Source organism: Chroicocephalus ridibundus, chromosome 11 (assembly GCF_963924245.1).
Source record: "Chroicocephalus ridibundus chromosome 11, bChrRid1.1, whole genome shotgun sequence".
Lineage (NCBI taxonomy): Eukaryota > Metazoa > Chordata > Aves > Charadriiformes > Laridae > Chroicocephalus > Chroicocephalus ridibundus.
In genome coordinates this window covers 15,449,421-15,476,202 of record NC_086294.1, presented here as the reverse complement: position 1 = coordinate 15,476,202, position 26,782 = coordinate 15,449,421, and the positions used below count along the sequence as shown (strand labels likewise).

The following is a 26,782-nucleotide window of genomic DNA, read 5'->3' as shown; positions in this document are numbered from 1 at the left end:
GTGATCAGCTTCATTTCATATACTTTTCATGTCTCTCTTCTTCAAGGATAATGTGTTGAGAAACATACAAAAAACAGTTAAGGCAATGTACAAAGTTTGCAGTTAACTGCCGTTTTCTATTTATTGGTGAGTAAATGCTGAAATTTGTCATCTGCAACTTTTATTTTATTAGCTATTGAAAGGGGTCACCATAGCCAGTGGTGGAGTGTTACCCAATATTCACCCAGAGCTGTTGGCAAAGAAGCGGGGATCAAAAGGCAAACTGGAAGCCATCATCACTCCACCTCCAGCAAAGAAGGCAAAGTCTCCATCACAGAAAAAAACTGTATCAAAGAAAACAGGTGGCAAGAAAGGGGCAAGGAAATCCAAGGTAGAGTAATCTGTTTCTTTTAAAACCAAACAAACTTGCTTGTAGTAGCTGTAGGGAGCATCACGTAGGGTAGATGTTCTGTTCCATGTGTTCTTAACAATAAGGATTTCAGTAGCAGCGTAAGCAGATGCTGAAGGAGTGCTGCTGGAAGGCTGAAAACCCTCAGCAGGGGCACAGATCTGCAGGACAGGCAGGCAAGCGGTAAATAACTCTGTTCTTTGTACGAAACAGTCGTTAGTTAGGTAGGCACAGGCTGGAGATGCCAACATCAAACGAGATCTTACGTAGCAATGGTAGGGGCAGCTTTGCGGTGGCTGCGCAGGTGCCTGCATTGGGCAAGGCAGAGTAAGCTTGCTTGGACTTTGTTCAAGTATTGATATTTGTCTGCAAGAAACGGGGAATCTGCGTATTTTTTTCAAAAGTGAAGTCACATTAAGGCAGTGTTTTGCAATTCAAAATATTGAAGAAAAACAACAGCCTAATTCACTTGCATTGTAATAATGTCCCCAGCCATTGGCATGTCAGAGTCATGTTTTCAAGTGTTGTATTTTTCTGTTGTTTGTTGGGGTTTTAAATGTTTTTTGTGTTCCAGCTTAGTATAAGATTCCTCTTTAATTGATTTGATGAAATCCAAAAAGGGTGAAATACTCCTTCTGAAGTAGGATGCAGTTCTGCTACAGCAGGTAGCTGAGACTTGCAGCATCAGAGAAACTGTATTGTGGCTACATAGAATTTCTTTGGCTGAGCTAAAGACCCACAAATGTCCCTCTCTGTTTTTCGTGTGTTACAGATGAGAATATTCCATGTTTAGACTTGCGTCTTTTTAAATCCTAGTAATCAACTAAACTTACTCAAAATGAAGTGGAGAGATGAGGGGAAGAGGACCAAAATGTCATTTTTTTTTCTTGTTAGGAAACTAAGAATAACGTCTCTTTCTAAGCTAAGGAGAGCATGCCCTCATTCCTTTTTTCAGTTTCAGTTTGTAGGAGTAGGGAATCTTTCTAATGTGTGTGTGTGTAACCAAGGATCTTTTTTTGCAAAACAACTACTGTCAAGCAATAGGTTATGAAAGTAGGAAGAAAAGTACCTGAATTTCACACGAAATGGACAGTGCATGTGAAAAGTTGCTTTCCCTGTCAAACAAAGCTTCTGTATTCCTCCCCTGTGTCTCTGTTATTGTTTACTTGGTCACTTTTTCTGGTTCATTTTTTTGTTTGTTGAACTGTTGAATTTAGTTTTGTCTTTTAGAACACCTAATAGCTGACATTTCAAGTGCAGTGCTTCTAATAACCGTGCACTAATAATTTCCCTAAATCTGGATATTTTTCCCCCCCCCTACTTGATTACAAAAGCAGGAAGTCTGTTGTGGGGTTCTGTTTTTCTTCCACACAATAAACTGTATTGTCTGCTTACTATATTGGTATTTGGCTGACAGTAAACTCCTGGGGAATTGAAATAGGACCCATGAAAATCTAATTTTCTAAACATTTGTGTAAAGTAAAGCATGTTTACAGCTTCTAGAAGCACCAATATAGCCTTGCATCAATGTCATTTTAGTTGCTCAGCCACAGATTTAGTTTATGTACTTTGGAAAGGGACAGTAAGAGAACAGTGGCTTGCTTAATATTCCAGGTGTGCTTTTCAGCTTCAGGATAGGCATTGCCGGAGGCACCAACTATTTATATTAAATCATAAGTAGTAATTTTATTGAGAATATGAAATGATTTTTGGCACCAATTGAGTTTGTAACCACAGCAGTCAATTCACTAGCTTCATGAAGCATCCTGTTCAAAATGTTCATAGTTCTCATTTTTATTCAGTAAATCAATTCATTCCTAAAACCTATCATTTTGCTTCAGTGACACAGTTGAAAAAAGGAATGGTGGTTGAGAGGAAGTCCCTCTCCCCCTACAGTTTTACTGGAGATGAAGGTGATCGTGTTAAACAAGGGGGAGAAGATTGTTCAACCCATTTCCTACTGCTAGTCAGGTAGAAAGTAGCTCTATTCTCCTGCCACTGCCTCTAAGGATGGCCAGATTTCAAAGCAACTGACAAGTCAGTTTTTGCCTTAAAATGGTTGTCTGCCCACACATATAAATAGATACATTATCTTTTTCCACACAAGCCATTAGAAAGCTGTTAAAACTTTGGGGCTGTTTATATGTTTTCCTGCAACATTGAAGACAACTGTCATCTGAATTGTGTGCTGTCGTAGGCAAGAAAAGACATGTAGATATGCAGACGTTGATGTCATTTCCCCTATTGATGCCTTCAGCTGTAATCAGTCACTTTAGTTAGTCTAAAGGAGAAAATCCAGTGTTTGCACTGGCATTTTATTGCCTGGTAAGCATTTATGGCCTGTCATATATCTTAGTGTTATTAAACTGTTTTTCTCTTAGCCTTGAGTTAACTAATTAACTGTATTTTTGGAAGAAGAAGCAGGGAGAAGTGAGCAAATCAGCCAGTGCTGACAGTACAACAGAGGGAACTCCTGCAGATGGTTTCACAGTCCTGTCCACCAAAAGTCTGTTTCTTGGCCAGAAGGTATGCTCCTGCATTTTTATAAATGAATACGTATTTTTCAGTGCTGCTTAGGGAATACCCCCTCCCACCACCCCCCTTTCCCCAAAACGTCTAGGTACAATGGACATTTCCCCACTGAGCACTTGAGGAGGTGTGTGATATTAGTTTTTGAACAAAGCAATTCTCTGAAATAACTTTCAGAACGTTTTAAAAATACATAAATGAGTCTTCATATGGCTACATATTTAAATACTCAATAGAAGGAAAGCCTGTGTGCTTGTAATCTGTCTCACCTTATTCATAAACAGCATAATTGTTACAGCAAAGCTTCTGCCAAAGATGAGATTATTCTAAGAATAAAATGTTTTTTTCCAATGGGCAGCCCACTTTATTGTTGATGTAAATGATTTACAGGTTTTTTTCAAAACCTATTTTAGACATTTGTTCATAATAGTGATTTTTGTGTTTTGTTCTGCTTTGTTATTTACAAAAGTTAATGCTGTATAACGATGAATGATGCATTTATGAAAAGCTAGAAGTCAACAGTCCTTCTTTCCCTGTGAATATGCTTTGGGACTTGGGGTGGCTTAACACAAATACAGATCTGCTTAAAGAGAGGATCCATTTAAAGAGACGATTCGTTAAATTAATTTGGTCTTTTATCTTGAAACCTGCCTTTAGTTCGTGATACAAAATTTTTTTAAGTAAAACTGCATCTTTCTTCTATCATTCAGTAATCAGGTCATTGTGTTGTAAGTCATAAAAGATGAGCCATTGTCCATTGTGGAATGTATCTCCTCTGACTCATTTTTATTTCATGCTGAGGTTATTCTCCATTTATCCTTCCCCAGTTTGTTTGCTAAGTTTAACATGCATGAGAGTAACGTTATGTTTTGCAAGACTTCTGATTTTCCACATTTAATTTTACAGCTAGAGCTAGATGGCTGGTTTGGTAGGCTTTTGTGTTATTTGACTACTACTAGGGAGGTGGTTTTGAACATATTTTTAAAAACATTTTGGTGACTAGATTAGAACCCTAAATTTATAAACTACTGTATGAAGAAAGATATTAATGTCAGACTTCTGGACCTGACTTTGAATTCTTTTTAGTTACCGTAGGAAACCTGTAATAAGACCTAGCATTGTGTTGACCCAGCAAATCCATGGGGCTTTGCTGTTGGGCTCAGTGGAAGAGAATCGTGAACTCCAGGACTGCTTTAAGCTGGGATGAGCAAAGCCAGTGTCTGTTGTAGAACTTTCCAGTGAGTTCTTTGTACTGGGAAATGGACTTTCTGGCTTTCTCACCCACTTGGAGTGCAGCCCCCTGAAAAAATTACTGGTAGGACATGTCCGTCCCTGTACTGGTTTGTTGTCGCTTAGCCCTGCACATGAGGGGCCAGATGTGTTAGCCTTTATTTGTAACACAGTAAACATAATTAAAAGAAAAATGAAACGAAAAATGAAAATCCCTTTGTCTCCTGTGAACGAACACTCCAAATGGAATGGATTATTTTCTGAGGGGCAGAGAATGCAGAGGTGCTGTTGAGCTGTGCCTAGCACGGATTATATACTGCTTTTGATTCCCTGTGGGAAACTTTTTAGAGGCAGTAAATGGTTAGTGTAAAAATCTAAGAAAAGTAGGGTATGTCTAACAAATATAAGAATTTTCTGTGTCCTATTATGTGTGAGTTAAAAATGAAATTCTTGCCGTGTTTGAGCTGATAAATAATATATTAATGCCTTTGTTCTGGTTTACCTCCAAAATAGCACATTTAGACCAACCTAAATTATTTTAAGCATTTGTGTTAAGACTGAAAATGTGAAAAGCTTAAAATGAAAAAACCTTTGCACTGTAGTGATCAAAGAGATTTCATTTAGCATAAAATGAACCAAACAAAAGTATTATGCTGGCTTATTCCTAGAAATATTTTCAGCCCATTCCCCAGAAATTATTTTCAAAACATGCCATTTTGAAATTACCAAGTAATTTTGATTTTCTCCTGATAAAAAAGGCAAAGATAAAACTTTCCATCGTGGAATCAGTGGGATTTGGATGCATCCTCTCTCCTAAACTGGAGGTGGTTTTGTCTGGGCCAGGAGGCTCGGGGGTGTGCCAGGACGTCTGTGCTACATGCAGGTTTAGCAGACTGCGACCTCATTGACGGTGGCAGTTGTTAATTATTTAATTGACACATGGAAGTCTCAAATACTGGCTACTTATTTTGGAAATTTACAAATTAAATATAATGGTTATCTATAAAAACTCTAGTGACTTTGAATTGGTTAAGTGCTTCTGCTTAGCCATTTCTACATGCAATTGCTGTTTAAAAAGATAATATCGATTTTTAAAATATTGACCTAAGTTTAAGTCTGCTGCTTAACAGAAAAAAAATATCTGTTTTGTTAGAGTTGTCTTAAATTAGTGCCACATGGTATTCATAAACTTAATGAACTAAGAATCTTCTTCAATAGCGATTCTGGACAGTTGCAGTTTGATTCCTTAGACTTGTGCATGTTGCTGTTCTTGAAAGCGTGTGAGGGCAGGAGGTGTTTGCCCGTTTGGAGGAGGCCCTTCTATTCAGCGTAGCCTCATGCTCCTTAAAAAGCATTTTGAGGGAAGGAAAAATCTGTCAGGGAGGACAGCGTGTTAAGGTGGTTGAGCTGGAGGCCTGGAACATGAGTCCTGGGTTTGGCCGATTTTGAGATACTGTAAATCACGTTCTTTCTCTGTTGCCTTCCCCATCTGTGAAATGGAAATACAGTTACACTCTTCACACAGATGGTAGGAAAGCTTAATACGTTAAAACATTTTGAGCTTTTCCATTTGAAAAGCAAAAATATTCATATTAATCACAGTTACTTGATTTTTCTTGAATTTGTACATACAGATTTTCAGTATACTTTCATGTTCTGTGTGTTCTTAATAAACTACAGTGCAAACACAGAAACCTGAAACCAAAAAACCCAAGCACTTGGTATCTTTCAAACCTCCTGTGACATCCTTGAACACCTTTACAGCATGTCTCCCTGGTCTGCAAAACCGCTGTCTACTAGATCAGGAGATAATTCACTAGATGCAAAGAAAATAATCCTGTTCTTAATATCATGTCATTCATAAGTGTTTAATGGGAAAAATCTTTTTGTTGGCTCCATGTTTGCAGAAGGGAAAGCGAAGGGGTTTATTTGGAAAAATGGCTCTTCAGCCTTGTAATATCCCCAGATTTAATTACTGAAAACACAAATGAGAACGTTGCGAACCTGGGTATTGTTCAGTTTTTAAAAAGTACTGTTACTGCATTAAATCTTTAGGTAACTGCTGACATTCAGCTAGAAAGTCTTAGAGGTCAGGAAGTGGCAAAGAACCCTTCAGTTATACCTGTAGAAGTTTATTAGTGCTACACTAAGTAAGTATTAAAATCTAGTTTAATATGTAAACAATCGCACATCCTACAAGTGACGTCCAAATGGAAACGTGGTATTCTGCACATTAACTCGTTTGTTTTTCCTGAGACAATTACGGAGTAGAGGCAGAGTTGTAAGAGCTCAAGCCTAAGCATTAGGGTTTGGGCTCCAACAAGCATCTTCCATTTTCTGTATGAAATTCATACCAGAAAAAGTTCCAAGACTTTAAAGGTAATTTTATCTGAAATAAGAAACGCAAGGCTTGCCTCAGAAAATACTCATGGATGTGCTAAATGCCATCTGCATTTTATCTGACTAACATTTAATTTAAATGTTACCTAAAGTTATGTCCATTCTTTGTTGCACATGTATATGCAAGTTGTGCCAATTGTTTATTTTTTTGAAGTAGCCCTTTAGGGGATCGCCTCTGTCTAATACATGCTTCCTGCTGTTGGATAGTAAAATCGAGCAATTACTTGTTGGAGGATTTAATTCCATGGGAAAACTTCTGACTCTTTGTTTTAATTGTTTTTGGCAATTGGATAGCTAAACAGTGCACTGAACACTAAATGCAAAATTTAGCAAAATAATACTTAACTGCCAACACATGCTATCAGTGATGGCCAGCTTTTTAAGCATTTTGTTGTTGCTGTTAAATTGAAACTTTAATTGCCAGCTAATTGCTATTTAAATCCCATATATGAGGAGGTGCAGAGATAGATTAAAGGTCTGAAACCAACGGGGTCCGGCAGACAATAGATCTGGGCAAAAACTTGTAGAACGCTGAATTAGGGATCAAAGAGAGTCACCTATAAAATGAACAAAACATGCTTAGGAACACACTAAAATCTCCACAAAACAGTCTTTTGGTGTGTGCATGTGTTTTGTTGTTGGTTTTTTTTTTTTATTTCAAAATTCATACAGTTTCTTTAACATTTTGTTTTGATTTGATTTGACTTTTTTTTTTAAACAGCAGTTGCTTGTAGTCAAACTCAAGACTCAAACTCAAGTATGAATAACTTGCCACGTGTGAAGTATTAAAGGATTCTAAGCTATTTGGAAAGGAAGCTCTCTTAGATTTTATTGCAAATTCCCGAACAGACCTGTACTTAAAACAGGACTGTGAATTACACTCATTTTTAGCCAAAATCACCCTATTTTGAAGGAACGTAGTTTATTCAAGCAACATATGCAAATTTTATGAAATTGCAAGCCTTTAGAAAGAGAAAGAAGGTCAATTCATATAATCACATGAATGAAATGGAAATAATTTTTTCATAAAACTTAAATGTATGGATGTTGGCCTCCTTAAATGACCCATTCACTTGTATCGGTTACATGAACTGGGTCGTATTCCCAATTAACAAACTCACACACACAAGAAGATTTGAAGAGTTTACAGAATGTGGATTAAAAACCAAGAGACAAAATTGAGTTAGTGATGAGATTAAATGCCATGCCTGAATGTATACGTTATGCTTCATAGGTTGAACCCAGCAGGCTTTGGCTTAACTGCAGCTGGCTTCAGGGCTTGCATAAATGAATGAGAACTTTCTCTTTCACAGTTGCTTTCCATATTGCCTAATCAGCTACGCAAATGATGATTTTCAATGTGTGTTTTAGATATAAGCATAATTTATGATGCCGATAATGTGCTTCCCCACATGAAAGAGTCCAGAAAATTTTTTGCACTTTAAAGTATTTTAAGTTTTGGCGGTAGTACACTTGATGCACGTGAAATCAGACTTCCCAACACTGGCTATGAAGCAGCGTCACAACCCCCTGGTTATCAGCTTCCTCACATACCTGTCTGCAGGTTTGACTTTTGCCCAGTTTGGCATTTGCATCACACAGAATTTCAGAGTTGGAAGGGACCTCTAGAGATCATCTAGTCCAACTCCCCTGCTAGAGCAGGATTGCCTAGAGCACGTTACTCAGGACTGCACCAGGCGAGTCTTGAAAATCTCCAGAGAAAGGGACTCCACACCCTCACTGGGCAGCCTGTTCCAGTGCTCTGTCACCCTCACCGTAAAGAAAACCGCATCAAATTGCCTCAAATTACAGAGTTGTTTCTGTGGTGTGGGTCACATACGGTGACGAGACACCCAAACCATCAGCAGTAAGCAAGTTGTGCTGTCTCTTTACACCTCTAAGCACTTCCCAAATAAACCATCCTCACTGGTTTGGCATAGCAGGATCAGTTTGTTCCTATTGCTGGTCTTTTCATTGACTTTTTATTTATATACTAGTTTATAAGTCTTGCTCAAAATGTGTTGCTAGAAGTTGAAATCTGCCCTTCCTCATATGTCATTAATTCTTTTTATTCTTTTAAAAGCATGAAGTGCGGACATGAGGTTAATCTCTAGATAGCTGCGCTGACTTCCTCACCTTACTGTATGCCCATGAGAAATCCTTCTGATTTTGTAATGATTCAGGCAGCAATTGAGAAGCATCTTTTAAATAGAGGGGTGTTAAATGAGAGGAGTTAACGGGCATTAGTGGGTGGGGCTAAAGTCTCTGTTTTCATAAATGACAGAAGGAAGTAATGCAAATAAAATAAAAACTAGAAGCAATAAGCTCCTAATAGTGCCAGCTTACAGTACTTGACATTCACAAAGGCAGCAGATCTGTGCAGATGAAAAGCGAAGGGCCTGCAAGACAGAACGTGGTGACCACTAATAAGGAAAGAGAAAGGAACACGTCCCCTTGCTAGGATGGAGGAGTCGTCGGAGACAAGCCTGTGCTTTCTCAAAGATAGGCTCATGTTTGCTGGCTTGAAGCAGGAGGAGCGGCATCTTTTATCCAGTTTCAGTGCTGAACAGTCATGGCATGTTCCAGCAATCGATGCTTAAGAAATGATCAGGGTGTCCTTCATCTGTACTTTGAGGAGAAACAAATAAGCTCTATTAACGCCAAAATAAGAATCCCAAATAGTGGCCAGCATAAAGCCAGAATAGAGCTTGTTAGTAGGTACATTCATATCCTCCCAGTGCGAACAATGTTTGAGTCTTGTGTTTGAAATTTTTTTGGATAATAACCCTCCTTTATGACCTGCCTTTTATTTTGCATATTTGTTTGCAGTGATGCTATCTCCATCTGTGTTGCAAAGCTCACTTTTCTGCAGCTTCTCTGTGATTTCCCAGCTGTCCTGTTATTTCCCACCTCATGCTTTTCTTTTCAGCTGAACCTTATTCACAGTGAAATCAGTAATTTAGCCGGCTTCGAGGTGGAGGCCATTATCAATCCTACCAATGCTGACATTGACCTTAAAGATGACCTAGGTAAATGGGGCATGGGTTGACACAACTAACGGTCACATGGAAATTATGGAACCCAGAATTTACTCTCTAGGGCTTCATACATTTAATAAGAACAGAAATTCAAATCTTGCAGGTTCTGTTTTGTTGAAGAACTGTATTCGAAAGACTTTTTTCACCAAATCTGAATACTTGCAGCCATTGCTAGTCTTCAAGTTGATTTCAGTTAAAACAAATCATTTAAATTCTTTTCCATAATGATCATATGTGACTGTTAGCTATTTTGGGGGGTTTCTTATTTGGATACTTTGAGGACTAAAATACTTTTTTGTCAGGTTGTTTTCAAAATAAGCAGTTTCTCCATTCTAACTGCAATCTCGGGGGTTTTTCTGATACTCAGAGTAGGCATAAAATTTCTAAAGAGGAATGATTAAATAATTAACTATGCCCCAATCTTTCCTACCTTGATTTCATGTTTAATTCAGTCAAATAATTTGTTTCCGTTATGCTTCAATTACTCCCTGTCACTTTCACATTCAGCTGAAAACAAATACTGATATTGTACCAACAATGAACTTGTAGATACTCTTGTAGATGGTGTATCGCTTTTAAAGCTTCTATCTTGGTCCAGATTGAGAAAAAAAAAATTAAAAAATCCTTCTTCAACAGAAGTGTGTTCTTCAGCAAAAGTAAAAGAAAAATTAACTTTCATGCATTATGTACTGCATTCCCTTCTTTGATGATTACTCCTGTTGCTGTCTTTTTTTTTTTAAACTTCCTTAATGGAATACAACCCATAATTCTTCTACTATTGCATTTCCTATGGGAATGTACACAAGTAATTTAACAAGAAAAAGTTCTAAGCTGGCTAATTTTTAAATCAGCGTTTCTCAGAAATATGTATAAGTTTACAAGTGTCTCGGCCATTCCAACGCATAGTTAGAAAATATGCCTTACCTTTAAAATATAAGAACGATCATTTATGTTTTTTAAAGCAAATTCAGTACATACCTGTCTGCAAATACATGGTTTCCTCTGAAGGAGACTGTCATTTTTAGAAACAAAGTGCTGAATCGTTATACGTATGAAGATTAGTGCCTGTCAGCTTATTGATGCTGACAAAATGGAGAAACTAGTTATTTTGTTTGGCTTGATGATCCTGAATTTCTTTTTTTTAAACAGATTCCGTATTTTAGTGTCATGCTCTGTGGGGAACTGGTTGTTCTAGGTTTCTGCAAAGTGAAATGGGGTATTAGCTGATTTTAAAACTTTGGAAATGATCTCTTGTGATTGCTCTGACTTGTCATTTTAACATTTATTTGATCATGTCATACTCAAGATTCCTCCTCCTGTTCCCTACACCCCTTTCTCTACACACACCTGCACACACACCTCAGCATACTCCTTTGGCGCAAGGTTTGGAGATGTAAAGGTAGGAAAATATGGACGTTGGTACCTGTGTAAATGTAGAGCCTGTGCTGGGTCTCTGTCCAACGTGGTTGATATACATCTGTTTACCTGTTGTAGTTGCAAGTTGTACAGGCTGACATTGCCACGATCGACAGTGATGCTGTCGTTCACCCGACAAACTCTGACTTCTACACCGGTGGTGAAGTAGGTAATGGAAAGTTCAGTGCTGCGGAGTTTGTATGTGTGTGCATGGTCAATCAGCAGCCACAAGCTTGTTGTAGCTATGCAGATTTGCATTCATTTCTCACTTCCAGCAGTCCTGACTGATGACAAAAAGAAATGAATAATTGCAAACTCAGTAGGCGGTTCTGATTTTTATCACCAAATCAGACTTTCAGAAGTAACAACAGAATGCACCGCCAAAATTTGAAGGGCAGGAACAGTACGTTCAATGCAGGCGTGTGACCAAGGAAAATGAATTGCCGCATTGTTTGTTTGACGTGTTAAATGCCTGTCTTGAATACGGTTTGAGTCTTGATCTTTAGATTTCTAACCAGTTCCAGTACCCCATCTCGATGCCAAGTTTCAGATGTTCACATCTGACGCGCTGGATCTAGCCCATCTGTATTTTCTGAACTCTTAAGATTGGTTAGTTTTTTCATATTTTACCTTACGGACCGATTACTTTCATAGCCCGGCTCCACGGTCCTCACGCCCACAAGTACACGGCCACGGGTACACGGCCAATCGTACGTACGTGGATGATTTTCAGGCAGTCAGTCACCTAAGGTACACCGATGAGAGAAGGCACGGTAGCAAACATGACAGACATCTTAATTCAGTGTGTTAAGCGTCCCCTGAGTAACTCTTACCTTAGTAATACGCCACTCTGCATACAGTGTTCTGAAGGATTTCATAAAAGGGTAGCAGTCCTTTAACTGAACTGCCGTGGTAATTACAGAAGGCAAATCAGAATTTGGACTGAATACAGAAGTTACTGGTAAGGGTGATGACGCTTTAAAAAAAACATCACCTGATCCCAGCCTGTGTTCTACATCTCACCTAAGCCTCATCGCTGTGCGAATGGCCTCCCTCCACGCCTGCTCTTTCCGAAGGGGCTACTGCCCGAGGGACGCGCGGGCTGATGGAGCTCTGGATGGCCTCTTGGGCAGGAACAGCTGGGCCTTGGCTAAACGTGCTGCAGAGACATTAAAATAAGAGTGACATAATACCCTGTATCTGAAGAATATGCTTCTAAAGTCTGTCAGACCCATTTAGCTAATGTGCTTGTCTCCTACCCTTTGACAAAGAAACGCTTTGCTACCCTACAAAGAAAATCATCTCTCGAAGCTGTACTGCTCGTTCCTTAGCGTAGGTTCCTGGTGCCTCTGACTGCTGTAAGAAGGAATAGAAGTGCACAAATGCTTAGCTTCCAATGATTAACTTTTACCCATCTAAATTTTTTTTTTTTTTTTAATTTTTGTTGGTTTTTTCCCTAACAATTTAAATGTACTGGGGGCTTATCCTGAGAATTTTACAGCCTAAATTTCTGCTAACGCTGTTTTCAACACTGATAGCAATGCCTGCTTGGAAAGCATGCGATAATGATCTTATTCTCATGGGAGTGACACATATTTATGCCTGTGAGCAAATAAGCTACTAACCTTGAAGCTGTGAAGCAAGACTTCCATCAAGAAACTTGCTAATGTAGTGGAAAATGGTTAAATACAGTATGTCCTTTCCCAGATGAAGCTAATTTACAACATAGTTCTGGAATATAATTTCAATATAAACCCTCACTATTCATCAGAAGAAGAGTGTAATTGAGGAGTAAATGCAGAAAACCTCACCAATTCATACCAAATAAGACTTTTGCTCTCTGTTGTACCAAATCTGCAAGAAGAGAGCTCGGTGAAATAAACTGACAGGGTTGTTCATTGCTTTTAATTATAAATTAATTCCCAGTAGAAGGGAAAAAGCTGATCCTTCTGGATTGAATTAAACCAAACCAGGCTAAATTCCATTAAATGTACAACAGCTTTGCAATGGCAAAGAAATGACCTACTTAATAGATCTTTTCTGTTCCTAGGTTCTGCACAAGGCTTAATTATGTTTCCCCTTGAAACGAGAAATTAAGGATTATGAATGTCATGGGGTTTAGGATCTAAGTTCACGGCCTCAAGGGGAATATAACTGGAATATATACAAATATGAATGATATGGAAATACAGACTATAACTAGAATGGCGGACTGTTTCTTTCCCTCCCCATCCCTTCTCTGTGGGAGTCATTTGGGAAGCCCCCGGTGTCACACACATCTGCTGGAGGGTGCAGCAAAGGGCACCCTGGGTCCTGCGTTTCCAAGCCCCTCCGTTCTAGGGTGGATCTCCTTCCCCAGCCCGCTCTCCTAAGACACACCGCTGCTACAAATAAAGCCACTACCATCTTTTCCAAGAGATTTATAAGGTGGTGCCTTCCACTTGGTTGCACAGGGATAGGTACCTTTGAGTTTCGGAAAATTCTTAGTGAGGAGTTTGCTAAATAAACTTAGACCAAAGTATTTATATAAAAAAAAAGCTTAAATGAGCACAAAGATCAGATCACACTCTGACCTCGCAATCCAGCTTTTGGCAAACACCCCATGTGAATTGGTTGTGAAAAAAAAAAGCAAAAGAAAAGGCATCCATTTTTTAATTGTCCTCAGCTTTTGTACCCCAAAAGCAATAAACTGCCAATAGCAAAATAGAGGCAGGGTAACAGAGACACTTTTTGAATGAATAAACAAATGCATTGTTTTCAACTTTTAATCTTCATTTTGGAAGAAATTTAGCAATGGTGTCAGAACAAAAGCATCTCGCAGTCCTCTTTGTCCTTAGAGCTGTAGCCCTATTTACTAAACGGAACCTTGGAGGGGGGGCTCTGCTTCCTCGAGCATACAGTATGTGCACTTCCATCAGAAAATGCGTTTTTTCTTTCTTCATCAGTGAAAGTAAGGGGTTTCACCAAATAAATGTTTAGAGATCTTAGTTCTGAATTTTTGGAAATCAGTTTTCAAAGTAATATCTCAAATCAGAGCCTTTATGATATCACTGCTTTTTACTTATCTACCTTTATAATTAACGTGCACAGTGCAAAATTATGTGGGATGCTTATGTAGTTAGGAAAATGCTTTCTTGGGCTGTTTTTTTATTTTGTTTTATATTAATATTTAAAACTAGAGCTGCAAAATAAGATCTAAACCATTTAGTGATGGACTGCCTTTGTAAACGGCGTACCTTTTGGTTGCCCTGAAACACCGCACAGCTCTTCTCCTCCCAGAATGACTTTGTCCAGCTCCTTAGCTGTAGTTAGAGAAGTTCATTGGAGGAATATGTTCCTTAGAGATTCTCCTTATTTCTGAGGCTCTTCCTCTTGGTTAAAGGTGGCTCAACAAGCTGGGCAGTTACCAAGTAAAGCAGCCCGCTGCACTCACGAGACTGTTTCATTCCTGGTGCCACCTGTTGGGGTCAGGGACCAAGATCAGGTGAGTTTCAAATTCTTATTGTGGCAAATGGCTCTTTAAAACAATTTGTAAGCGAGAGGGGAAATGAATCTTAGGGGAAGGAGTTATGAACCTTCAACCACTCTCGAGCTAGCGCATTCTTCTGGAGCGTTTCACACTAATAGATGCTCATGATAAGGAAGGAGGTAGGGATGTCATGACAGATGTTTTGACTTTAAAATCTGCGCCTGAGAATGTCGGCAAGGGATACCGAGGTGAGGTTTTTGGGTTGTTAGGGTTGTCTCTTTTGGTTTTTTCTTTTTGTCGTTGTTGTTGTTGTTGTTTTTAATGACTAGATAATTCTGAAGTCCCAAAAGGTTTAGATCTTACTTTGCAGTCCCCAAAAATATGTTTGGGCACAAAAACTCTAGAATGATGTAATAAAAAAATAATGATGAGTCACATGTCTGCTGTGGCAACCTGGGATCAGAGGAGTAAACTAACCATTCTCTGTTCAGGGAGCACTTTGGAAAAGAAAGGCGGCAAGGAGTTTGTGGAAGCTGTCATTGAGCTTCGCAAAAAGAACGGGCCGTTGGACATAGCTGGAGGTGAGGTTCTGCGCTTCGGAAACCTGCCCACAAAACACCGCGGGCACCGGTGGCGCTGGCACCGCGCTCTTCCTCTCAAGCTCCTTCTAGAACGACGCTTGGGTTCGTGCTGTCTGCAGACAGCTTCTATGGGTTACCTGGTATTTGTATTCTCCAAAGTTAAAATACACACCTTGCATCTTGAGTAACCTTTAGCAAAGCACCTGGGAAATGGTGTAGTGGTGTAATATCACAAGTAAAAGCAGGCTGTTTGCAGCTACGCACAGACACAATGAATGGCGATTGTTAAGGGCACAGTTCAGAGAAGCAATTAATTAGATGCTTATTTTTCAGAACAGTTGAGTCCAACTCTATTAAACATCTGCTTTGCTGAAATGCCGCTGACTTTCACTGAACTTAAGCACGTGCTTGAAGTTAAGCATCTGCTTGGGTACTTGGTTTAATCAGTGCCAGAATCATCACTATAAAAGCTTACGACTTTGTGATGCCTAGTTATCAAAATTTATGTAATATCTGAGAAAAATCTACTATATGAGTAACAAAGTTGGGTAATGACGATATATAATTTTACACCATCTGTGAAATTGCTGATACATATTGTTCATATAGAAGGCTGATTCTGCCATCTGTGTTTATGCTATAAAAATAAATACAGTGTGCGCAGTTTTGTAAACGAATTCTGAATAAAACTGAAGAGGAGATGCAAGACTTCAGCTCTGACAGGAAAAATTACAACTGTTTACTTCTTAATAACGTTGGGGTTTTTTTCCTTGCTTTTAAAAAATTTTAATAAGGTTTTCTTGTTTTACAAAAATGTGGAGAATCAATTACTCACTTTTTTTTTTCTTACTTCAGTACGGTATTCTTTATCAGCCAAGACCAAACTGCTTACAAATAGATTTTTTTTCTTGGCCCTCAGTGCATCCCTCAGATCTGAGGCTGCTACACCGGGAGAAACCGGCTGTTAGGGACTTGTTGGAGGACTCGAGAGAAGAATTGATACACATCGATTTCTCAGTCATGCAGATATTTAGTTTTCAAATTTCTCAGTTACATGGGTATCCCTTTGATCTACGAATAACCAGGATCCTTATTTGGAATATAATTATAACTAGTCCAGAATGTGTCCAAGGTTCTCTCTTTCTGTTTCTACAGCAAAAGCATAACTGACTTCCCCTTTCAAAGCATTTGTATGTGAAGTAAGGGACAGCTGCTCTTGGTAATTAGCAGTTGTCCTCAACAGAATCCTAATGAGTTGATTAATGACTACCCTAGAAAACACTCCCTGAGAAATATTAAAATTGGTGATGTGTATCAATACAGTTATTTCATTCTTTCAGGATGAAGATATTATCCACATTTCACATCTGACTAGAGAGATGTCAGCTGCTTTTAATAGATTTTTCTTGGATTTATGATGTATTCTGAACCTGCCAACATTTTAGTCGCACATTATGACAAATTAATGTTGCCTTAACACTGAGGCTATTCAACATGTTGAGAATCTGCAAACCCATAAGAACATAAATGCTTGTGCTTCCATTGTCCGTCAGAATGTACTTTTCTGATTAACCCCTGGTCGAAATGCCGTATGACAAAGTCTTTTCTCTTTCCTGCAGCAGCTACAGGGTAGTATCCATATGTGATGATTGTGCTCCAAGAGTTATTTATACTATACTTAAATAACAGTATGCCTCATAAACATTCCAGAATGGAGTAGAGGATTTCTGGCTTCTAAGCTCCTTTACAAACCTGATTTTTATTTTTATTTTAAATTATTGGTATTTTTATTACTGTTTTTGAAGACACAAGCTGACATTTTGTACCTACACTTTTGTGGCCGTGTATGATTATGTCCCAAAGCGTGCCTGTGAGGGGTCTGACTCTTTGTGAAGGTTCAGTGTTTGCTCTTGTGAGATTTTGACTAGATGGGTTTTTTCCCCTTAGCTTGTGATTGGGGTGTTTCTATTCCCTCTTTTTTTTTTTTTTTTAAATTAAAAAAGCAAAGCAAAGTTACAAGTCTTTAATTGCAAGCACAGAGCTGTGAGTTCTGAAGCGGCAGCGATGCTCTCACCCTGTTTGCTGGCGGGCGGAGCGCAGTCTGTTGCTGCTCTGTGATGGGAATTGGTGACCCCAGACTGTGTTCTCCTGCTGAGAGAAGGTCTCTTGGCTGGAGAATCCCCGACTGTCGGAAGTCTGTAGGCAGGATCTGCTGCATCCTCTTAGTCCCCACATGTCCGTGGTAGTATCCTGGTGATAATATACGATTAGCATGGTATAAAATTCTTTTTCCTTTCTTTGTACACACAAGGTCTCTCTTGTTGGCATATAAACATCGCAAATCAAACATTGTAAATCTAGAAATGCACCCCCTCCAACCATCGGTCAAGAATGTGATGAAAGAGATAAACTAAACCCAGCATTGTTTAAGTGGTCTCGGATGACCCGTACACAAAAAAGCCCGAATAAGACCAGGCCCAAAGTCTTGAAATCATGCAAAATGTTCTCTTTGCAGTTACTCAACAAAGCTGGAAATAAAGCAAAAATCATAATTCACCTCTTTTCCAGCCTTCCTTACCAATTTGCAGAGCATTAATAGCTCTGAACTGATCCGGTTTGGGCTGCCGTGAGATCAGAAGCTGGCGAAACAAACCGTGTGTTTAGCAGGAGTAGCTGAAGGTCACACAAGTCGTAACTCTGCGCGACTGCCCGGCATCCTGATATTTACTGTAGCTCTGCAATAAACTGAACTAAAGCAAGACCATCCCTTGAATGGGTTTACGTTCTAACAGATTTCTGCTTTTTTCCTTACATGTTACACAAGTTTGCACAATCCCTGGTATAAATGTGTTTTCTTTGATGTCAGCCATGAATTCTTGCTCTCCCTAAAATAAGATCGATTATAGCTATGATTTATAAATTACCACAGCAAAGCACAGCTGGAAATGGAAAATGCAAAGTCTCTGTGATCGTGTTGTTATATTTTAAGGCTATGTGATTTGTAACCTAAAACATTCACGGGGGCTGAGGGAATGTCTATCAATTGTTTGTTATTTTAATCACATATGCGCTCTTTTAATCCTAAAGAGAGAAAAGCAATTATGTTTCACTTTCGGTTCTCACTAGCTGTTGTCAGTGCCGGCCACGGATTGCCTGCAAAATTTGTGATCCACTGTAACAGCCCAGGCTGGGGCTCAGACAAATGCGAGGAGCTGCTGGAAAAGACGGTGAAGAACTGCTTGGCTCTGGCTGACGAAAAGAAGCTGAAATCAATTGCATTTCCTTCAATTGGCAGTGGCAGGTAAGGCCGTTACACAGACCCGGTACTTGATGCCAAATAGGTCACATTTTCTAAGTGCCATCTCCTGTGTTCCAGTCCCTTCTCAGGTACCAGCCCCGTTGGTATAATGCTGACTTTATTCTTGTTCGTTTAGATCGGTTCCCTGAATGAAATGTTTCTTCTAGGTTTGTCTGAGCTGTGCGTGGAGCCTGCAGGTATTCTCCTGAATAATAGTTCAACTTTGGCAGGTCTAGCAGTGACCCCAGCAGAATCTTAAAGCATGCAAATAGGTTAAAGAGCATGAAACGAACTTTTAAAGAAGATGTTATAAAGGATATTATAAAGACTTTTTTCAGACTGTCAATTTGTTCATATAAATTGGGGATGTGGAGGAGAGCATGAAGAATCTAGTTTTAGTGCCTAATTAAACTTACTGCAATATATATCAGATGATGATGATGATATGATGTCCAGAATACACGTCTTGGTGTTCATTGAAGCAGCAAACCTGAAGTGCCTTGGTTCTCAGGATTTGCAGAGTCACTTCAAGTTTTCACCCAAAATTCATGAGCTGAATTCCGTGCAGTTTACATCATGTGACTCTGTCAGAAAAAAAATAAAAAAGGCCTTAAAAGCCTTTGCCAGGGTTTTTGAAAGCTAAAGTCCAAAGTGAAGGTCCTTTGGCTTTGTACAGGATGCTTGGTGCCTTTGAAAGTTGGATTGTGTTCTTAAGAGTCTGAATACAGACTTCACTTCTGATCTGAGGTGCTTGGGTTTGGGCTGGGGAGGGAGGTTTGGAACATGTAGCGATGGCTCAGTGTGAAGACCAAGGGCCAAATCCAGGCTGAATTACACAGTTGTGTACTTAACCCTGAACAACTGCCCCTTTTCAGTTTGCCATGAAAGAAGTTGGCTGATGTACAGCAAGAATATTCTTCCCATTGTGCCGTGTTGCAACACCAGATTAATTCCTGCATGTTCTGTGGGGCAGGGCAGGAAGTGCTGTTTGAGCTTGTGGGTGAATGACAATAAAGAAGGATAATAAATTTAAGCGACTTGCATCAGACAAAGCTCCAAATAAGATTAATTTGCCAGGGTGTCGTTTTAAGGAGGTAACATGAGCCTACTTTGTAGAACAGTAGAGAAATACAGTGGAGGGTTCGTACTAACCTGTTGAATTAGGTGTCAGGTTCTCAGGCAAAGAGAAGCTCTCAGTTGCTCTTTGGGAGAAACTGTTCCTCCACGGGCTGTAGAGTGACTATGGAGTTGGTCACGTGCGTGCCTAAAGCGAGACTATGTAAAGTACCTTCCACGGAGCCCTTTCTTTTCTGGGCAGCTCCCAGCAAAGGACCATTCCCGACCTTTGTTGTGAAGTAGTTGATTGGTGTTGGAAGATGATGAAACCCTGAATAACCATGAGATTCACGTTCTGGTATGAAATCTGGTTACTGCCAGGCAAGATCTGTGGCCACTTGGCATATGCCCGTCAGTCTCACTCAAGCCAGTGGTGCTTTTAAAAGATGGAGAGGGATCAACAAGCCTTGAGAAATATATGAGGTTGTGTATTTTCCCTTTTTCCTCTTAATTAGAGATATTCAAACATAAATTAATTCTGGAGAGAACAGAATATATTCTGACAATACTCTTTACTTGTTTTTATGAAGTTAGAAGCATTAAAAAAAAATAAAAGTAAAGCTTTTAAAGACAGCGAATGCCAAAGACACCACATGTATGCAGCTGTTCTGGTACAGACATCTGTCAAGCAGACATCACCCAATAAACCCACATAAACAGTTTCATTCTCTTTTATAGTTGAGGAATGGGATTACATGAGGGCAGTTCAAATAAATCAGGGGGGGGAATAAAATAGCATACTTGTAGCGTTCAGTGGGCCAGATGCTCAGCTACAGCCAACTTGTGGAAAGCACAAGTAGGGTGCCGTAAAAAGGTAGCCTGGAGTTCAGTCTGGTAGGGCCAGCAGGAGAACAGGGAAAGGAGAGTCAGGGATTGAACATAAAATCATCCTCAGAGGAGGGATTTCATTCTGAGGCTCTGACTTTGATCCGAATCGACATTAGCTTGGCTAAAGGCTCAAACTGCCTTTCCACAAGAATTTAACTCAGACCGGTAGATCGACCCAAGAGGTTTCTGTTTCTTCTTGCAGCCCACACATGGCCATTGGGTTGTTCTACTCTGTCTCCCTCCTCTTTTTTGGGACAGTGATCCTAAAGAACTCACTTGTTATCAGCTTCCCTGGGTGGGTCTCCCTTTGACCAGGGCGTTCCTCTTTCATTTGCCCTGTTGTGACCGCCCTGCTGGAACACTACTGAAGTGGAAGTTGTGTGACTTTAGGGTCCCCCCCACAAAGCAAGCAATTCCGAAACAGCGTATACCCTGATTTTGATGCTGGCCTGCCTGACAGTTCCTGCTCAGGAGCAAAATTCCTCAAAGGTCTGTTCAATATATGTCAGGATGCAGCGTTCATAAGTAACTAGCAAGTGATCAGCTGTGGAGGCATGCTGAGGCTGTGTCTTTTCCTCTATGTAAGCTGACAGTAGGAAGTAGCTCCTGTGTCAAAACTATGCTCTCAGTTGATTAACTTGTCACACAGCTGATTCTGTTTGACCACCTAATTTGCTTCAGAAGAGTACAAGGTCTTTTCACAATGCTTTTTCCTTTTTTTTTTCTTCTTCTTCTTCTTCAATAAAAGAAAAAATTGAGCATTTTTAGAAAAGAAAGAAACAGCGTGAGCTACGTCATGGCATCATTTTTGAAATATTGCAAGTATTATCTTCAGGCAGCGTGTATAATATCACATTACAGGCAGCATTACCACAGAATTGCTCTTGGTGTATATTTTTATGGTAAGGTAATGTGCAGGAAGCGGGCCATGACACAGGCAGTTGCCTTTCTCATTCTGTGTCTTGCAGCATGTAATGAGAGGGAGAGTACAACAGCGCTTTATTGTCGGTTTGGTGCTTCAGTGAGCAAATGCTACGTGATGTTGCACCTGTCAGTGCCAGAGGTGAATGTAGCCCAGCTTCTTCGAATTGCTGAGGAAATCCGGCGAAACTCAGCCATCTGTGTAATCTGTAAATTATTAGTAGTATTAATAGTACACACTTTATAACAGGTGGATTAACCATCATATATCTGTCAGTGCATGTCAGGTGACCAGGTCACGTTCAATGGGCTCTTTCAAATTCTGTTAGGGCCCTACCCGTAACAGAGCAATCATGTCCCATCACCTTCAGCCTGATTTCTGAGGCTCGGGGAGGGCTCGAGCTTTGGCTGGGGTGAAACCTCAGTCTGGGGGGGTGGCAGTGCTTCAGGAGTAATGCCCCAGCAGAGCTTTGGCCACAGTCAAAGTAGTTACCACGTGTAATTTCAGGAGTTTGCCATGACCTATAAAACTCACAGTTCAGGTCATGGCTTGGTTCAGACCATTCTACTTGTGCTTGACCTGTTTTAAGATTGGATAAAATTTTCAGACAAGGGCTGCTAGATAAAAATGTGAAAAAACTTGTAAGAAGGGTTCCCGGGCTAGACAATGAGCTTTGAAATTCAGTCATGCAGTTTTGTCACCTGAGAAAGCAGCAAGGTTTGTTGTTTGTGGCTTCTCCAGAAGAGGGGACCAGGAGTCTCTTCTTTAGGCATTACTAGAGGAGTAGAAAGGCTTCTCGTTTTTAGATCTCTCTGGTTGATACCAAGCAGATGTCCTTCAACATATTTTATTTTAGGACCGTACTTAGATTGACTCACCCTGTGATTAAAAAGGATGTAAGGAGTGTCGGAAGCAGTGCTGAGGTGGTTTAGAAAAGCCAGCAAGTCCCTGAAGTCTGTCTCGGCCCCGCCACAGCCGCTGTGGCTTCCCAAGCCGGGGAAGGTTAGACTGACCCCACCTGGGCAAGACCCTCCGTGACCCAGGAGAGCGGACTTGCTCACCTCCACTCACCCTGCTTCACTTTTGCTACCACGTCTGAAACGGTGAGGGCATGGCCAGAGCTGTTTCTCACTACCAAACTACTAGAACTCATTCTCTTCAGTCTGCAGCAAGGCTGTACAAGTAACTTCCTTAATTTTGTGCTGTATTATTAACCATTAATAGTGATAAAACCATTTTGTACTTTGTGTCTTTTCACGCTTCATTTTCTGTATGGACTTCTCTATCCCTTTTTATTTTTCTTTAACGGTTGGTTTGCTTTCAGGTCAGGTTTGGCTCTGCAACTGTAATGTATATGATGCTTTCCCAGACGCTTCGGGAACACCGTTAAACGAGAATAATTGACCCATCAGATATTGTAAGGTTCAACCCATTAATGTGTGTGGACTCCGTATTCATATTTTAGGAATGTTTTTCCTCTGTTTGAACATTTTTAAGTCTTGCCTAAACAAACAAGTTTGTAGCTTCTAATCCCGACTGTAAACACTGGCTTTGTAGCTTTATTTATTTACCATGCTGCGGTAGAGAGAGGGCTGAGCGTTTCCTGCGAGGTCACACTGTCAAAACCTTGTTCAGCGAGTCTGGAGTTTCTTTCTTGTTTTTTGTCTCTCCTTCTAGAAATGGCTTCCCAAAGCAAACGGCCGCTCAGCTGATCCTGAAAGCCATCTCCAGCTATTTTGTGTCAACAATGTCCTCTTCAATCAAGACGGTGTACTTCGTGCTCTTCGACAGCGAGAGTATAGGGATATACGTGCAGGAAATGGCCAAACTAGATGCCAACTAAGCCTAGAAAGCGACAGTACCAGCCCCTTCTTCTGCCCATCGTCCTCCCCAAATCCTTAACTCCTTGTGAAGCAGAGCATCCCTTATTTTAAATTTTGCTCATCTAGGGGAATAAAGGTGGGGGTTTTGTTGTTTTTTTTTCTTGTTTTGGGGTTTTTTGTTTGTTTCGTTTTTACTTTCTACGATGTTTTATGTTGGCACTGATAGTTGGCATTACTGCTGTTAATGCACTGTATACCAGGCATCGTCTGAACTTAGTGTAATCTAGGAGATTTTATAGTTTTATTTTAATGAAGTATGGATCGAAGCAGAAAGCCGTTAGGAGTACGTAGTCTTTTACTTGTGAAAGAAACAGGCCAACCCTATTTTGTAACTGTGTTGTGGTGCTTTATCAATACATCGAGTGGCGTTCCTTTCATTTTTTAAAAGAACAGATGCTATAAACCTAATTTGTGTTTGTTTATTGTCTTAATGATAAATCTGGAAGAAAAAATACAGAAACCCTGTTGTCCTTAATTATATTTACAATTTTGAAATCGTGTGAATTGATTTAGTAAAATGTTTGAACTGTTGCTGTTGGTGTACTTGAATTAATTTTTCCTTTAAGCCTTTGTTTTCTAAATCCGGAAAAGGTAGCTATGAGAGGGGTGATAAAACACCAGATCTGAACCAGTGGCCTGGAAACGCCTTTGGAGATGCTGGGCCTCGGACCTGCGCTGGCTGGCTGGGCGCGTGCCTGGCGACACTCGCCGTCAGAGCGTTTTCTGGTGAGCGTTCAGACTTTCCAGTTGGTGCTTCAGATCCTCCTGTTCAGAATCTGACTTAATTGGCTGTTTAGTTTGGGAGGTTGAAGCCTTTTAGATCAAGCAAGGCCCAGGAGTTTTTGAACTAGTTCCAGTCATTTAATATTGGCCTGTTTGAAGCCATTTTGTGGGTTTTTTTCCAAATATTTATGAGCCCGGTTTGTATTGGTTGCCATATCGTTTGCACAGCTGAAATCCATAGCAACATAAACCTTTACGGAAGCCACTTGTTTTTTTGTACTTTGAGAAAGAAGAGGTTACACGTTCAAAAGCGATCGCATGTGAATGCTCGCTCCGAAAAGAGGAAGCTCTTCCTTTGAAGTCTTTCGCCTACTTTCTAGATAGCAGGCATACGTTTTCCATCTCTGTTGAAAACTTCATTTGCCAATGAAAGAGCACTTCACATCCGCTCTGGATTGATCCAGGGCAGCGAGGGGACCAAATCTGACTGACTTTTCAGTAAGCTCAGGAATAGCAAATGTTAAAAATGTGTAGTTTAAGCTCCTGCAAGAGCGGGGTTTTTTTTTGTGTAGACATCCAGGTACTTACAGCTTTCCAGTGGACTATGTAGAGGAACAACAGCAGAAGACAAAATTTTAAATAACTCTTATTCTAAACACATACACAAAAGGAGGAAAGAGTAAATAAATTTTAAGGTGTTTGGCCATACGATGGGCTCAAACTTAAAATTTTTAACTGTCCAAAATGCATCTGGTATCATTCTTCAAAGGCAGCAGTTCAGGTGGCAATAAATGAAATAAGGTGCAGTACTTTTTAGCATTTAATTGTGAAGTGTGTGTTACTGCAGTTGCATTGATTGTTATAAACCAAAACTGCGCTTTCCACAAGTTTCACTAGGTGTCACTAAAAGGATTGAGAAATAAGAAGAAGCAGGGCTGAGCAGGTACCTGAGGAGACACTTGCTGTGAGAAGGGCCCTAATTTTTTCAGCACAGAAGGGGATTTTTACACACAGAAGGAACATCCACATCAAAATGAGTGTGCAGTTACAGCTTCTGGATCTCCTTGCACTGTGCAATTTACTATACTGTACAAAAATCTCACTTTGTTAAAGCCTCAAAGTTTTAATGTCAGCAACAGAACCAAAGTGTGTCCCCGCAGGTATTTTCAAAGTAGTTAAAAGTACAGCCTCCAAGGGCGTTTAATAAATCGATCCCATGGACTTGCTGCTTCTGGCCTCAAGTCCCATCTGCATGTTCAGCCACTGGCTCCGTGAGCAGCTCCCCTTATTCCATGTGCCCTTTGCTTTGTTCGGCTTCAGATCCTTTTGCAAAAAACAGGGCCATGATCAGCTCCCACCTGCTGACCTCTCAGCACCATGTCCCAGTGTCACCAAAACCAGTTATCAGGGACTTTTTACATTGCCTGGAACAAGGGCTGTGCTGTGCTTCCCCTGGCAGGCAGGGCCGCAGCCCGAGAGCTTTCAGAAAGTCTCTTCTCATTCTAACTCACAACCACAGACTGTGTTTTGCTCCTGTGTTAACGCATTTGCAGCTTTGAAGCTGGTGTCGTGGAGGCGTCACTGTATTCTCCTGTACAAACGCCAGAACATCTTCTTCCTTCCTGGCATTCATTCAAGAGCCCCTAAGCCCTCTGTGTGTTCAGAAAATACCCTGAGTCTGTTGCGTTGACCCAGCCTGTTCCGCAAGTGGCCTTGAGCCACCACCCGGCTGGTCCCCGCCGCACCGGTAGCCAGGTGGCTCTGCCAGGAGGAGGAGTGCCATGGCCCCGGTGCTCAGCTGTGCTCACCCTCCTCTCCCGCAGCCTGACGAACACCGCGCCAAGGTCCCACAATCCAGCAGGCTCTGTCGGGAAAGCCAGAGATCCCAGAACAAGCTTGAACTCGGCCACATGGGACAGCGTGAGGAGATTATGGCAGATATTCAGGAACCTAAAAAGTACCATATCAGGTTACACACATAACAAGAAAAAAAAAGGAGATGAAATCCCTGCTAGTATGTGCGCTGTGGTCAGGACAATGTTACTTTGGGATTCTCCCTAGGATTTATAGCTAAATGCGCAAGCTCCATTTGCAAAAAATAAAATATTAATCACATTTTGAGGAAGGCCACGTATGGAAAAATCTCAGTGAAAGTGCCTTTACAGCTGGTTCTCTTATTGGTACATCCGTCTTATCTGCAAACACTGGTTAAAATAGACATTCTCTCTTCAACTCTCTCAATACTTTCAAGGGTTAAAAGCGTTTTGTGGCCAACAGCATTTTCAAGCATTTCACTGTTTCAAGTCCTGCTCTCCACTCCTTTTCTCCTTCTAGTCAACTGACTTTTTCCACAGTAGGAAATTCATTATAACACTGTCCTTGGGGTGCACCAAATTCTGGAGCTTTAGAAGTTCCCTCAGATGTTTCCAGCCGATCACCCAAAGCTTTCCTCATCTGAGTTGTCAGCCCGTTCGATCTGTTGAGCGGGTACAATCATCCTGCCACATTCCTGGTGGCATTGCCAGGCTGGGCTGTCGCTGCAATTAGCTGGTGACAGAAGCGTTACTGTGCCCCGGAGAGGAAGGAGGCAAAAATGCAAGTTTAGGCTCATTCCCCCCCCCGCCAAACAAGAAGAGTTCATAACCACACTGTAGCTCGTCTGCCTTTTTGAATCCTTGTTTCCTGAAATCCATTTTTTTAAATCCTGAATAATGGAAGCAATGAACAACATTTGTACAACCTTTACTTTTCTAAGACAATTTGAGAAGCGCAGATTACGTGCTCACAGCAATGTGGATGCGTCTTCTGGATGGTGGATGCGCTGACGGACAGGTTAGACTTTCAGTCTCACGTTACATTCCGCTGAAATCAGCCCTCCGTGCTCCACAAGGAATTTAAGATTCAAGCACAAATCCTGCTGCATTTCTTCAGCTCCTGTATGGATAGCAACTTTTTGGAAGT

At 40.5% G+C, this 26,782-nt stretch overlaps 1 protein-coding gene across 6 annotated transcripts in view; it reads left to right on the top strand.

Moving 5' to 3' along the window:
- Nucleotides 1-23,629, top strand: part of LOC134521777 (core histone macro-H2A.1) — a 46,185-nt gene extending 22,556 nt beyond the window's left edge. The window contains exons 4-9 of one of the 6 annotated variants that reach the window (XM_063348690.1): nucleotides 173-370; nucleotides 2,807-2,914; nucleotides 11,080-11,170; nucleotides 14,962-15,051; nucleotides 18,178-18,352; nucleotides 22,893-23,629. In XM_063348690.1, coding sequence (XP_063204760.1) covers nucleotides 173-370; nucleotides 2,807-2,914; nucleotides 11,080-11,170; nucleotides 14,962-15,051; nucleotides 18,178-18,352; nucleotides 22,893-23,058 — 828 coding nt within the window. In that variant the 3' untranslated portion in view covers nucleotides 23,059-23,629. Of the gene's footprint in view, nucleotides 1-172; nucleotides 371-2,803; nucleotides 2,915-9,476; nucleotides 9,577-11,079; nucleotides 11,171-14,961; nucleotides 15,052-18,177; nucleotides 18,353-22,892 lie in introns of those variants that run through there. The other 5 variants (XM_063348687.1, XM_063348689.1, XM_063348686.1 and 2 more) reach the window with 5 other exon arrangements.
- The last annotated feature ends 3,153 nt before the right edge of the window (nucleotides 23,630-26,782 follow it).